This window comes from Clupea harengus, chromosome 5 (genome assembly GCF_900700415.2).
Source record: "Clupea harengus chromosome 5, Ch_v2.0.2, whole genome shotgun sequence".
Classification (NCBI taxonomy): domain Eukaryota; kingdom Metazoa; phylum Chordata; class Actinopteri; order Clupeiformes; family Clupeidae; genus Clupea; species Clupea harengus.
The window spans coordinates 29,163,260-29,179,019 of record NC_045156.1 but is presented as its reverse complement, the minus strand read 5'-3'; the positions used below and the strand labels follow the sequence as shown (position 1 = coordinate 29,179,019).

General features: G+C 41.5%; 1 protein-coding gene across 15 annotated transcripts in view; it reads left to right on the top strand.

Annotated features, from left to right (window-relative positions):
• The window catches only part of atp2b2 (ATPase plasma membrane Ca2+ transporting 2), a 119,263-nt gene extending 103,952 nt beyond the window's left edge, over positions 1–15,311 (top strand). For 10 of the 15 annotated variants that reach the window (XM_042707911.1, XM_042707912.1, XM_042707910.1 and 7 more), the window contains 10 exons: positions 2,452–2,631; positions 3,389–3,476; positions 3,975–4,078; positions 6,421–6,612; positions 7,538–7,751; positions 7,937–8,148; positions 8,648–8,755; positions 9,041–9,223; positions 9,923–10,009; positions 13,548–15,311. In XM_042707911.1, coding sequence (XP_042563845.1) covers positions 2,452–2,631; positions 3,389–3,476; positions 3,975–4,078; positions 6,421–6,612; positions 7,538–7,751; positions 7,937–8,148; positions 8,648–8,755; positions 9,041–9,223; positions 9,923–10,009; positions 13,548–13,856 — 1,677 coding nt within the window. In that variant the 3' untranslated portion in view covers positions 13,857–15,311. Of the gene's footprint in view, positions 1–2,451; positions 2,632–3,388; positions 3,477–3,974; positions 4,079–6,420; positions 6,613–7,537; positions 7,752–7,936; positions 8,149–8,647; positions 8,756–9,040; positions 9,224–9,922; positions 10,098–11,416; positions 11,464–13,547 lie in introns of all 15 variants that reach the window. The other 5 variants (XM_031568469.2, XM_031568467.2, XM_031568466.2 and 2 more) reach the window with 3 other exon arrangements.
• The last annotated feature ends 449 nt before the right edge of the window (positions 15,312–15,760 follow it).

Here is a 15,760-nt window from a genome sequence, read left to right as displayed (position 1 = left end):
ATAGCTATAAAAGCTCAAGTCATATGTAAGGGTTAGGGTTTCAATTTCGTCTATTGAAGAAAGACCCTCAGCTTGACATGCTTTGTGCAGACTGTCATTTCCAACATATTCCTTTGAACTTTTTAAGTTGGTGAAATTTGACATGGCATTTTACATTTCAAATGTAATATATCTGTTAGGTCCTTAAACACTGTTTCCTTAGATCACAGCACCTCAGAGATCACATAGAACGTGAAAAACAACCCTACCTCTCTGCATTATTCAACCACCTTCTTTTATCTCTCCATCTACTGTGCACTTTTTACCTCTCGCTCTCCTTCATGCTCTTGTGCTCTCACTCTGCCTCATCTTCCCACTCATTTTCTCTCTCTCTCTCTCTCTCTCTCTCTCTCTCTACCTTTATCTCAATCACTCTGCATATATCCTCTGTTCTGACTGTAATTGTCAGCTTTAGAGGATCTTCTCAGGATGACCAAATCCATATGGGAAATATTTGTACAAAGTGAAAAGAGTGATGGAGAATCACTCGGTCTGGTAGATTTTCTTCTTGGGCCAGGCAGCACATTACTGATGTGGTGATGGCACAAGTGATGACAAAGGAGAAGCTCTTTCATCTCAAATTCAACTACAGTATGTCCATCGCTATTGTCCAAGAGGTTTGCAAAAAAATGGCATTTCATATTCTCTGGTTAGCCTTTAAATGTTGTCATCCCAGTTTTTTTCCAATTAGCCAGTTGACTGATCAAATGTCTTTGAGTGCGGTTTTGATAGATGCTCATGAGTTACTTACACTGCTAACCCAGTTCAACCGAGGAGGCCGAGACAGCCGTGAACACCGTGACCTTCATGGGATGGTGATGCCAGGCTACAGTTTTAGACTTATTGCTCATTGTGATTGTCTGTGAATTGGTTATGTTTTGGACTGTCATCTTGAAATCAACCGAAGCTCATTGTTTGGTAGGCTCAGAGGATACACTTGAATGTAATGTTTTTTACGTTTTTAGATTTACAGTTAAAAAGACAAATTCATGTGTGGTGGTTCTTGGGTTTTTTAGCTTAATTAGCGGGTCATTATCCGTCCTTATCTTCGCTTCAGTGCCACATTTATTCCCATGATGTGGATGGCTGTTTGGTAGTAATTTGATGGCAGTGCAACTGCTGAACTGAAACTGCCCTTTGAACCTGCCTGTGTCCTAAGTGTGAGGCAATCCTCTGCCCCTCTGGATCCAGATAAGATACTAAAGGCGGGAAACATGAGTATGTGTAAACAAATACATCTGAGTTTGAAGTCTACAGTTACAAAGTCACCTTCCTCCCTGCCATTGTCTATTATTGATGAGGCTTGTCCTTCCCTTGGCCCGTGGGCCAGTGAGTTAAGTGGGCTAGACAGCCATTATGCTGAACAAATCCTTGGGAATGCCCCTGACATCTCTCCAAGGAGATACCATCAGTGTCTAACTAATGTCTGCTCTTTTTGTCCATTTCAATGTGTATTTATAGTAGATGTGCTGTTGTACTTTACCATTTGTAATCAAACATATTGTTGTTTCAAACTCATGCGGCATCGCTTGGATGGAAAAGTCTATTCGATCGTAATTAATTATTGATCTTCTCAGAACATAAATGATCCCTGAAGAAATCTGTGAGGCACAGCGTCAACAACAGGCAAACCAAATAAATCTTCGTAGACCCTTAAGTAGTACGCCAGTGGCCTGTTACCATGCTTAGCTGCGCAACTGAATTACACTGAGCAGCTCTACACAGTCTTGCCATTGCATAGTATGCATTTCAGTGAGCAAGTTTTCCTGTAGATACTCCGTAGAAGTCAAAGTACTGTAGATGTTTGGCTCTGTCCCATCTGAAACACAAGTGGAAGAAGGAATTGGGAAGATGGGCTGAAGTTGTCCCGTTTCAATAAATGTGCACATCACCCTAACCACTTCAGGTCAGGGTCCCTTGAGTTTTTGTTTCTGTATGGATTTGTCTTCAAAACAAGCATATTTACTAGAGGGTCACTCACAACACCAAGGGTTTGAAAATAGGACATTTTGATTTAACATAGATGGGTGAAGCCTGGTACTTTAGGGCTTTAGCCACAGTTTTGCTGAAGTTATCAGCAGTGTTACAGATGCCTGGATGCCTGACGATGACTTATCAGAGGAACTAATGTTCCGTGCATGTCCTGTTGTAGGTCCGACAGGCTGCACATGTGAAGGCCGTTGTATGGTGGGTGTGGAGTTGATGCTGTGATGGTTATTCGGGTTCATTGAGATGTTGATGGACCCACATAGTGCTGCTGGACTGCTCTGATTTCCCCTGAGCTGCAACAGCAGGGTGTTTTTTTAGAGCAGCGGAAATATAAACGCTCGTACTGACCTTCCCTTCACCTTTTGAACCCTTAGTTGTCGCTGCTCATCACAGGCATCTTTTGACCCCCCCCCCCCCCCACAGGTGCCTGATGCCATCCTGAGGTGCCAGCGTGCCGGGATCACCGTGCGTATGGTTACCGGCGACAACATCAACACAGCTCGCGCCATTGCAATCAAGTGTGGAATCATCCAGCCTGGTGAGGACTTCCTCTGCATTGACGGAAAGGAGTTCAACAGGAGGATCCGCAACGAGAAGGGAGAGGTAACATGGTGCATTTCTCAGTGCATAAGAGCTCCTTACCTCATTAAGGCACCATGTGTGTATGAGTCTGCGGGCCCCAATTTAATCGAACGGGAACGAGCAAAGTCTGTCATGTGCGAACTGAAGATATTGTATTGGGTGTGGGAGCGCGGCTCTGACCCATCAATGTTTGCACTTAAGATCTTGCTCATGGTATTAAATTAGCAAGACGACTTGGCCAAGTTATTAAATTAGCTTTAGTTCATGTGTGGCGGACTTTGCTCATTGCTGGTTGCTTTGCTCACTGCCCGTCAATGAAATTAGGGACCTGTGTGTGGATGTGTGTGTATATGTGCGTGTGTGTGTGTATGCGTGTTTATGTAGAGATATAACAGTCATCCAAGAATCGGAGGGTATCAGGCTCAAGTCCGGCTCCTACTGACTATTTGTCAGTGTCCTTGAACGAGACACTAAACCACTTACAATGACCGGAAATATGGTCTTGCATGTTAGTTTCTGCCACTAGTGAACCAGTCTTTTTTTCACAATGCTTGTTACCTCTGTAAAATATTGAATATAAACCCTTTTTACATTTGAGTACTTTGTATGTTTACATTTACATTTACATTTAGTCATTTAGCAGACGCTTTTGTCCAAAGCGACGTACAAGGGAGAGAATATTCAAGCTACGAGCAATAGAACCTGTAAACTGTATGTGTTTGTGCATGTGTGCGTGCGTGCGTGCGTGCGTGCGTGTGCGTGTGTGTGTGCGCTGCAGGTGGAGCAGGAACGCATTGATAAGGTGTGGCCCAAACTGCGAGTGCTGGCCAGGTCCTCCCCCACTGACAAACACACACTGGTCAAAGGTTTGTGCCAGTCCTTCTGTTTCTAATACAAGACCTCCATGGGTTTATATAATGGCGCAGGAAGACCTCCATGGGTTTATATAATGGAGCAGGACGGTGTGGGTTTGATCGACAATGGATGAGTCAAGCAGTCTATTTAAAACTGCTACCTATAACACACACAGCTGAACGATGCAAGAAAATCCCTAATACTTCAGAATCAGTTCGAGCAGGAACAGGCTATACTACCCACAATTGTAACTGTAAACTGTCTTAGGATCAGTAAATTGTAATTGTCTGACACACAATTGAAATGGCTCATATTTCTGATATAGAGTTTAGTAATAACTGGTACAGCTAATTAGTGACAGCTCCTATCATATAATGTAACATACAAAGAGCATACTATGTTCTTATACTAAACTACACATAGTGTAAACCAGCTGTGCTGCTACTGATAATCTGTATTATGTAAAATCATGCAGTATGAACAATTCCCTCCTCCTTTTTCTCTCTTAGGAATCATTGACAGCACAATCGGACAGAGACAGGTTGTCGCAGTAACAGGTGACGGGACCAATGATGGGCCTGCTCTTAAGAAGGCGGATGTGGGCTTTGCTATGGTGAGGGATGCAACGGAGTGCTGTTTTATTTATCCTCAGGTCCATTAAAGGGGCTGCATGTGTCATGGCAGCTATTGATCTTTGGGAGAGAAGGTGCACTCTGAACTTGTCATTTCTTCCTCCTTCGGAGCCACTACATTTGCAAACAGTGTTCATTTGGATCTCTCTCTCTCTCTCTCTTACACACACACACACACACACACACACACACACACACACACACACACACACACACACACACACACACACACACACAAATAAAAGCCATGACCAACAATCTATCTATTACCAAAATAACAGAAGAATAAGACTGCCCTCTAGTGTATGTGTGTAGTAAATGAAGCTGTTGTTTTAATGAGACATTTCCCCATCATCTCTCTTGAATGTCCCTTGCCTTTTGAATGTATGTCATTGTAGTACCTCTGGTATTCGTCTGTTCTCAGAGATCATTGGGAGATCGGATGTTTTAGCTGCTCTTGTTTCTGTTGCTGCCTGCATTCTAGTGGTTTTACCATCAGTCACAAGTAGAAGAAGATTAAGACAAAGCTTTCAAAAAGTACTCTCTTTACAGTTTTAAAAGATGTGTCTGATAGAAGACACATACAGTATACTACAGACGTAAGCACACCCCTGTGCAATATAAATTAAATGTCTAATGATTCAAAATGGAATCACCTCTTAATAATTGTATTATTTCTATGTTGACAAGTAGAGTATTTCCTCTTTAGAAAGGAATATTCAGAATACTATATTCATAATACGATATTGACATTACAGGCCTTAACGTAGAAACTCAATGCAACAAACGTGAATACACCTCTGATGACTGACACACAGTTAGAACACCTGTGATGACTGACACTAAATTGAGTGCACCTGTGATGACTGACACTAAATTGAGTACACCTGTGAGGACTGACACTAAATTGAGTACACTTGTGATGACTCAAACAAAATTGAGTGCACCTGTGATGACTCAAACTAAATTGAGTACACCTGTGAGGACTGACACTAAATTGAGTACACCTGTGATGACTGAAACTAAATTGAGTACACCTATGAACTTATTGTGAGACTTCTCAAAGACGAAAAAGGATACAGGTGGATCGGTGACCAGCTAAAAATCCGTTTAAACACAGCAGTTGCAGCAGTAATGAGGTATAGAACGAGCCACCGATTCGAGCCGCAGGGGCCGTCCTCCTAACATGACGCCACGAACAGCACACTACACACTAGTACAGTCTAGCTCTGAACATTAGACGGGCAAGTGCTTCAGACTTGGCACAGGGTATATCAATAAAAACTGGCAGCGCAAAGGGACATTGCATAAAGACCATGTAAAGAAGCCTGATGAAAATTTAGGAGCACATTCTTTGGTCAGACCAAGACTCATTTGTTCAGCTCAGATGGGGTCCAGCATGTTTGGGAGTGTGATGATATGGGGCTGCGTGACTGCAAAGGTGTTGGAGAGATGACATTTATAGATGGCACCATGGATGCCTGTGGAAATACCAAAATACTGGCTGACAAGCTGACTCCCAGTCTCCAGAAGCTTGGCAGAAGAGGAATATTCCAGCATGATAATGATCCAAAGCAAACTGCCAAAATTAGTTTCTAAAGAAAAGATGTGAAAACATGGCCTGGCCAAGTATGTCACCCGTCTTGAATCCAATTGAACACCTTTGGGCTATGTTAAAGAGAGAGGTAGAGCCACACAACCCCTCTAGCTAAAACCAGCTGAATTTTCTTTTTGGCAGAATGGCAGAAAATCTCTTCAGAAATGTGAATACAATACTATACAATACAATACAATACAATACAATACAATACAATACAATACTATACAATACCGGCATCTTCCATGCTGGGGAGGATTGAGTCTATCATTAAACATAAAGGTGGACATACAAAATATTGAATACAATAAAATATTTGAATCTCAGTGATGAAAGGTGGACTTACTGTATTGAGTTTCTACTTGTATCCTACCTGTATTTGTAATACAGTAAATTAATATAGTAGCATAAAATATAGTAATATAGTAGTATATAAGAGGAAATACCCTACTGTTCAACTTAGAAGTAGTGCGATTACTACTAATTAAGGTGATACAATTTTGCATCATTTGACATTTAAGTGGTATTGCAATGGACTCACTCCTGTTGTATACTGTATATCACGTATCTGCTAATAGAAGTGATGTCATTTCACTTTAGCTGTTCCTCATTTGAACTTTAGGTCGCATCCATGTTTGTTCAGCTCTGTCCTTCTGTCTATCTAGAAATGAATTCCCAACACTAGTGGAGCGAGTGGAACTGACCCACCTTGTCTCTCTGTAACAGGGCATCGCTGGCACGGATGTGGCCAAGGAGGCCTCAGACATCATCCTGACAGACGACAACTTCAGCAGCATTGTGAAGGCAGTGATGTGGGGGCGTAATGTCTATGACAGCATCTCCAAGTTCTTGCAGTTCCAGCTGACTGTCAATGTGGTGGCGGTGATTGTGGCCTTCACAGGGGCGTGCATCACCCAGGTGTGGACCGCTCCCTCTCCCCCTCTCGTCTTCCTCTTCATCCGACGACCACTTCATTCTTTCATTCGTTGCTAGTTCGCTTTTTTAATCATTCTTTCTCTTTTGTTCTGTTTGCCAGTTCTCTCTGTCCATCCTGTTTCTCCTTGTGTCACCGCACTATCCTACAGCACTAAAGCTTTCTCCTATAGTCTTTTGGGCAGATATCTAGCTGTCAAACTAGCTATCTGCATCATGTCTGGAGAAAGTGCAGTGACTTTCAAAGTGTCTTGAAAATCATCCGGAGTGTAATATTTTGAGATATTTGCATTGGAAGAACTGGTAGTTGTATTGCATAGCTGCATGCCAAACCCTCAAACAGTAGGCTTGCTAGGCTGGTCTACTAAATAATCAGGCCATTAGGCTTGGGGCCTTTCTTTTCACAAGCCCATTTCCTTGTACAAAAATACTTGCTCTACTAAACTGCTGCTCTACAAACTATTACTCTTCATTTATATTTTCTTAGTAGAGTTTATTCCCCACAGCGTTTCTGATCATTTGTGCCGTAGTTGCATTTCATAGTTTCAAGTATAGTATCGTCGACCATACATTTGTTCCTCTTCATTTGGGAATAATGTGTGGGACAATCCTAAATGTAAATCAGATAATAATCCATCAATGGCTGTGGAGATGAAGATACTCTAATTCTGATGAGGCATAAACTAGATGGGTGTACCTTTTATCTCATGCATGGTTTAAACCCAGCCTTTCACTTAGAATTGACAGCAGCGCGAGAAGACTTGCTGTGCCTAGAATTGTGAAAGATAATAAGAATGGTTTATTATGTGATCTCCAAAAATTCAACAATGATGCCGTTGGTTACTGCAAGTTCTGAATCTTCCCACATTTGCTGCTAATTAACTTATCACTGTGGTTTGTCTGGTCCCAGGACTCTCCCCTGAAGGCCGTACAGATGCTGTGGGTGAACCTGATCATGGACACATTCGCCTCCCTCGCCCTGGCCACAGAGCCCCCCACCGAGTCCCTCCTCATGAGGAAGCCCTACGGCAGGGACAAGGCCCTCATCTCCAGCACCATGACCAAGAACATCCTGGGCCACGGGATCTATCAGCTCGTCATTATCTTCACTCTGCTCTTTGCGGGTACGTACTACAGTGCTCACCCAATGGGAGTAGATCTATTCATGGAAATGTTACAAAAATGCTAAACTACTGTCTCATAGTGTGACAGTGTCGGTACCTTAGTGGCTTAATGCGAAATCCCTGCCTTGCCAGTCATGTCATATGAATGCTGTCTGTCTGTCTGTCTGTCTGTCTGCCTGCCGTAGGTGAACAGATCTTTGACATTGACAGTGGCCGCCACGCCCCTCTGCACTCCCCTCCATCTGAGCACTACACAATCATCTTCAACACCTTCGTCATGATGCAACTCTTCAATGAAATAAATGCCCGTAAGATCCACGGCGAGAGGAATGTGTTTGATGGCATCTTCAGAAACCCTATCTTCTGCTCCATCGTATTTGGAACCTTTGCCATCCAGGTAAGGGATTCACAAGTGATTAGTTGTTCTCTGGTTCCCCTTGGAAATACAAGTTTGATAGTCAGGTCTTACATTAAACAACCCTGTCAGTCTTCATCTAAGTGTTGTATACCACATTTACATTTAGTCATTTAGCAGACGCTTTTATCCAAAGCGACTTACAATGTATACACATTTTACATTTACACTGATGGCACACTGCACATCAGGAGCAATTAGGGGTTCAGTGTCTTGCTCAAGGACGCTTCGACAGGGAATCGAACTAGCAACCTTCTGATTACTAAACGACTCATCTACCTCCTGTACCACTGTCACCCCAACCAGGACAAGTGTTTAATGAATCCAAGCTACTGAGAAAACCTGCTGTATTTACATGCAATCGGAATTGTTGTCAAATAAAGGTCAACCACCTTTGTGTCTGCATGTGGGGGACCTGAGTTAGCCGTTGTGGTTGTTGTACAACTGTAGCAAGTGAGGGGTGTATTGTTTTTTCCTGTAGATTGTGATTGTGCAGTTTGGAGGAAAGCCTTTCAGCTGCTCCCCACTGGACCTGGAGAAGTGGATGTGGTGTGTCTTTCTAGGGCTGGGAGAACTGGTCTGGGGTCAGGTAATACCAACATGCTTTTTTCACCTCGACAAACCACTACATCTGCACAGTTCTGTACTGTAACACTGCACACTCTCATTGTTCAAGTACTCTGTGGCTCAGGCACATTTTTTTACCCGACCATTTTCAGTAATCATACATGTCCACATGTAGATCAATCTGTTCCTCCTGCCCTTTTCTAACTCCTCTCTCTCTCTCTCTCTCTCTCTCTTTGACAAGGTGATCTCCACTATCCCTAACAGTAAGCTGAGTTTCTAACTCCTCTCTCTCTCTCTCTTTGACAAGGTGATCTCCACCATCCCTAACAGTAAGCTGAGGTTCCTGAGAGACGCAGGGCGGCTGACCCGGAAGGACGAGATGCCCGAGGACGACCAGCACGAGGACCAAGAGGAGATTGACCACGCCGAGAGGGAGCTGCGCCGCGGGCAGATTCTCTGGTTCCGTGGACTGAATCGCATCCAGACACAAGTAAGGGAGCTGTGCTGGGCTAATACTGCTTGTCTTGTCGGGCTAGCTTTAGTGGCTGAGGGGGTTTCATTAGCACTGGAAGAGACTGACACTGATTCATGTTTTTTTTTGACTTTCAGATTAATGGTTAAACGTTTTGAAATGATGCATTAGTTTGTGTAAATTTACACACATTTTTAATAGCACATGGCATGTATAGGTACATATATCCTTGCCACAAAATGCATGGTCTTCAGTGCATGCACAAATCTATGCATTTGTTACAATAGTATTGTATTTTAGTGAAAAATCTCCAATGAATGGAAGCCTTTCGACTCCACTCCATGGGGTCCACCTACAGTGACTACAAGACTCACAAGGTGTCCACAGATGAGTTCAACAGAGCCTCGTAGGGAGTTACAGAAGCTCGTCGGCCATCTGACCTTCTGTTTCCTTCAGCCATGCGTGTTATATGGGCCATTCATAATTGTCCATGTGAAGTCCTGTTTGTGCTCTTCAACCAGCATTATCATATAGGTGTCATTTGTGTATGCCATCGCTCTATATTGAACAAAAGAGATGATCTACCATTGGCCCCCTATGCTCTCTCTCTGAGCCCCAACTCAGTGTGTGTGTGTGTGTCTGTCCTCTCTCTCTGAGCCCCAACTCAGTGTGTGTGTGTGTGTGTCTGTGTGTGTGTCTGTCTCCTCACTCCTACAGATCGAAGTAGTGAACACATTCAAGAGCGGGACTTCCTTTCAGGGTGCTCTGAGGCGGCAGTCCTCCACCACCAGCCAGAATCAGGATGTAACCAATGTTTCTAGTCCTAGTCATGTCTCCCTGTCCAATGCCCTTTCTTCTCCTACCAGCACCACTGCAGTACCTGCTGCTGGCCGTGAGTGAAACTCCTCCCTGTGCTGGGCAGAGATGCTCCTCCCCACCAACCAAAGCAAGCAAGCAAACATTAGCATGGCACAATTCAGTCAGGTCCGGTTAGCCAGTAAAGACCCACAAAAGACCCCATAATTCCCATCTAACAGCCTGATGGACTGATAGATCTGCATTGTGGAAATCGGCATTTTCTATCTATTTTCTCATTCATGCTCACAGCAGTCGAGTTCTTAAAAAAAGGCTGGTTGCATGTGTTGCATTAGTTTGGACACATGGTGCACATCTCTGTAGGTGATCTGTAAAAAAAAAAAAAAAACTAAGATTTCTTAACATCACTACCAGAAGAAAAAAACAACATTACCAATGTAATCAAGAAAACATGTACTGGCATAATTAAGAAAACAATGATAAACATTAAGACATAATATCACTAAAGGACAGGAAAAAATAATCCTTTTCCGGATATAAATAATAAGAGGCAGTATTATATCGTACATGACACAGCACAAAGCAGAGCGCATTAACTGCTCACTGCAGCGGTCAATACCTTCAGTGTACCGATTATTCTATTGCCCTGAGGTCTGTCACTAATAATTTGAACTAAAACTGGTTTAACTTTACTCCAGTCATTTCTGTGGTGGCTACTCAGTAACTCGGGTCTTTGTTTCAGTTTAGTCCATTCCAACCCTTTTGACAGTAGCAAAGACTTTTTGCCAGCTGGTTGTCAGATTCACACCAATTCTTCCCCAAACAAAAGCAACTAAAGCAATAGAGTGGTAAAGCTAGAGGAAGAATGACAGTGGAACAGTGTGTTACGACAATTATACCACAGTAGTTCAGTACGCATTACAATGGGGCATTTCAAGAAACAAATAATATAACAAGTACCCAAAATATGTTCTTCATATAATTCCATGTAAAACTATGTATGTAAAGATTTATGTAATTGTAAATGGATACTAAAAATAATCTTAAGGTCCTCGTTAGTTAGTCCTTTGGGACCTTATAGTCATTAACCTTCAGAGGAAATTTAAGCCAAACCTCGTTGTAAATAAACCCTTGTGGATAGCTGTTAGGTGAAAATTCACCCTAGTTACCTCAGGACTCCGGAGCTGCATGTTTGGAAATGATCTCCATCAATAGCGCTGAGTATTCCAGTCACATTCATGGGAGCATCTCTGAGTCTGCTTTTCTTCTTTGCTTCCTGCTTCTTCAGTATTTTCCACATATCTTCAATTCCCATGTTTGTTTCTAAATTCATCTTGTGTGGCCAGCTCTTGAGAGCACTATTGTCTCAATGTCCCATGTGTTTGTCTTCCCCAGAGTGCTAGGAGCCCTGGAGTAGGTACATCCTAAGGAGTGAATTTCAGGTTGTGAGTCCCTCCATTGTCTGAAAAACCGAAATTGATGTAAAACTAATTTATTTTATTTTATTTTTTTTTTTTTGTTTGAAAACCAATTCAACTGGGCTGGGTAAACATTCAAGTATAAGCCAACGGGGTTTGAGCAAATTGGGTAGAGCGTGCCTCTCAAAGAAGACCCCAACGCTGATTGTGTTGTGTCTCCCTTGAAGTGTGACGGAAGGGTTGACTCCTAGTAAGGCTAACGTCATGGCCAGATGTTTTTTGTCTTCTATACATCTGTCTCTCTCCTTATACAGCAGGGAAGATGCACGAAGAGAGTGGAGTCTCTCCCCCTCATAGTCCTGTCTTACATGTCATCCATGTGGTGTATAGACAGACCCGCATGTGAGGTGCACAGAGACCTGCTTTACGTCTGGTGGCTTCACGCTGTTGGTCTTGTATTGGACTCGTGCGTGTCTCTGCACTGGAGTCCTCATGTTGCTCAGGGCAGTCTGCCACCCATTAATGTGGTCCATCTCGACATCACTTTTCCCATCTCTCATTCAGAGCAGTGTAATGTGTTTTCTGTCCCGTAGCACAGTATATTCTAAATATATAGAAATATGCTAGTCGTTAGGTGTTTGCACCAGCATTTACTGATGAGCTATTATAGTTAATCAAGTTTTGTTATAGATAGCGTTATACATATGTAATGGTGTTGTGAAGAAAATTAGTTGTTTGTAGACTATGTTTTCCCTAAATGACCTCATCATATTAGCAAGAGCTCCTACACACTGAACTATGACGTCTTAATGACCTCATCATATTAGTAAGAGCTCCTACACACTGAACTATGACGTCATAATGACCTAATCATATTAGTAAGAGCTCCTACACATTGAACTATGACGTCTTGTTGATTGCATTACAGACAGTAGCAAACATATGAAGACATAGAATGTCAGCTGAAATGTGCGTTAAAGATGAGAAGGTTGAGTAGATAATGTGTGTTTAAGATGAGAAGGTTGAGTAGATGAGTAGATAATGTGCGTTAAAGATGAGAAGGTTAAGTAGATGAGGAGATGAATCTAGTTATCATGGGGATTGGTTTGTTTCCTAGAACTGAATAATATAGTAATTATAGAAAAACAAGGAAATGCAATTACATTGGGTTTATGAAGCTAATGTTTCTTTTACAGTAATATAATTCTAGCCTTTGGTTTTCATACAAATAGCAAATAACAAATAGCCTTTGATTTTAATAGTGGAATGCAGATTTTGAAAAGCACTTCTGGGCCTATACTTGAGTGTTTACACAGATATGCATGGAATTGTGGAAAGAACAGAGTTTTCATCTGTTCTCGTCTATTCTTGTGTGTGTCTGTGTGCGTGTGTGTACGTTTTAACTCTTATTTTTCTTCAGCCGTCTGTGAACCTGTATTCGTTTCAGTGTACCAACACAGTCTTCAGTTGCATGTTCAGTGTCATTTGGTTGAGTATTGGATCCTTTGGTCTGCTTTATTGTCCTGTGACGCCATATTTCTTGTTTGTTTCATCTCCTCGTTGACCCCATCGTGTCCCCCCCCCCCGCCCCCCCGCCCATGCCTGTCCATTCCTTTTGACCTCTCCCTTTAAAAACCTCTCCTGGATCTGACACTCTTCCTCTGAACAAGTTCAACTTGCATGTGTATATTTTCCTTTATTAACGTGGCTTGTCTCTAGGTATACCTCATACTGGATTGTAGCGTATACTGTTCTTAACAGCATCGCCTGTGTTTTCTTGTGTGGCTTTTGAAAACTTTTTTTTTTTCTTTTTTAACATGTTTTTAGTTTTTAATTCTCCTCTATTTGTGTTGACCGACTGCAGTTCCCACAGTGTGTGTCAGTGCACGTGAATAATTGAGCTATGAATGCCTCCCCAAGCTCTCTGACCGCAGAACTGTGAACTTGTGGTTCCTCACGATGCTTATTCCCATCCTCTGTCCCACTATCTCCTCTCTCTTTGACAATCCGTGGGTCCTCCATGTTGTGGATTGCTTATATCACTTTCCAGGTGACTAATCCTCTGTTTTTTTTTGTCTTTTAATTTTTTTTTTTCTCCCACCATGCAGATCCGTGTCGTGAATGCGTTTCGTAGCTCTCTCTACGAAGGCTTGGAAAAACCAGAATCCAGATCCTCCATTCACAATTTCATGACCCACCCAGAGTTTAGAATAGAAGACTCCACTCCCAACATCCCACTCATAGATGACACAGACGTCGACGACGAGGCCAGGAAGAACTTGGCCAGTCAGCCCACCTCACCCAACAAGAACAACAATGCCATTGACAGTGGCATAAACCTCACCACCGACACAAGTAAATCGGCTGCCTCCTCCAGTCCAGGAAGCCCCCTCCATAGTTTGGAAACATCCCTTTAGCCCTTATCTCTTGGGAAAAAAAAGATTTATTATGGGGGAAAAAGTAATAAACTCTACAGTGTCAAGCATAACAAAGCCAACACAACATGTGTAAGGCACCTGCGCTACAGACTGGACAAGTGTTCTGAACCATTTTTTAGTTATGTTTTTTTTCCTCTCTTTCTTGGTGGCAATGTTATGAGACACAGCTATGGCGGAACTTGAACAGTATCAGATTCAAACTGACCACTCTTTTTTTTTGCTGTCAACACAGTGACTGTAATAATAATATTTTAAAAGCCAGTTGACTTCAACTATTATAATTCCTCCTGCATGAATGTACATTACCCAAGTTTTTATTTAAAATAGTTGAAAATTTCATTTGAACTCTATGATTTTGATTTGGTGGGAAGTGCCGTGGACTGCTATTTTAAGACAGATTATCCAATTCACTGGTCTGTGAGTTTCTTGTGTGGCATGTACCTAACTGTATAGATTTATTTCATTAAATAAAGTGTATCAAGGTTGCAGGGCTCAACTTGCACAGTAGTTTTGCACCTGTTGGAAAAGAGGAACCCATGAAAAATAGCATTTATTAAAATATAATATATAAAACTATATATACATATATGTATAAACATATACATATGTATACATATATGTATTATATATATATCTACATATACAGAGTTTATCTTTGTTTGTTGGCATGTTGCCTTGTTTCTGCTTAAATGGCTCTAAACTACTTTAACTTATTTATGTCCTAAAGAGAATGTAATTTGTTTACAAAACCCGTAGATGCGTCCTGGTTTATTTGTAGGGTTCAAATCCATACAGCAGATGTAGTGAGAACAGATCAAGATGTTGAGTACTCCTGTAATATTGGACTCTAGGTGTTTTATTACAAACTGTGTGCTGGACTATGCCTGCTATTTTGTCAGATATTGTAGATATTTTTAGAGGATAACAAAAGAAACCAAACTATAGTGGGATATATAATTCATGTGGCATCTTAGTATTACATGATTGTTGGGATCGAGTATGAGTGATTCCCTCTGTTCCCAACCACAGATCTTAAGATGAAGTTGTTGTTTTTTTTTTATTTTTTTGATTATTAATCTATTTTTTTAATGCTTGAATGAACTTGAGGTCAATCTCAAAAAGTGAGCGGGCCATTCAGGTTGAATTAAATGAACTATCTACTCGGCAACTACTGCTTGTTTTAACGAAAAATGTTTTCAATTATGTGTGACCCTTCAAAGGATGCGATGGATTTTTTTTTTTTTATGTTAGAAACAAATGGAAACTAAGTTATATTTGGCTTTTCTGTATGGAAATCAAAACATTGTGTTGAAATCTTGTTATATATTGTGCTGATTCTTTTTTTTTAAAAACTTTTTTTCATTTTTTTTCTTTTAAAGAAAGAACCCAGCACAAGAGCTGATGACATTTTAAACAACTGAAAAAATAACAAAATGGAATGTTGCTTTGGACTCATTTCTAAGAAATATATATAAGAAATATATAGAAATATATATATATATTTCTTTCTCTCTCTCTCTCTCTCTCTCTCTCTCTCTCTCTCTCTCTCTCTCTCTCTCTCTCTCTCTCTCTCTCTCTCTCTCTATGAGACACATGAACCTTTTCTGCACTACCCTGATATGAATGAAATATGTGGTGTTAATGTAGATGTGCTTCTGTGTGTTTTAAACGAGCTTGTCTTCCTGCCGTCACTAAATATATTCCAGCATTTCGCTAGTTGTAAAATATTTATTGTGGTATAGAAACGAAAGATCACATAGAAGATCAACTTTTGGAGGCACACATGAGGATGCACCAAGATGTTCATGACCCTAATATTGTATCCCAGTTGTTTGGTATTCACCAATTAGAGCCATTGGGGAAGCATGATGCTATATGTTCAA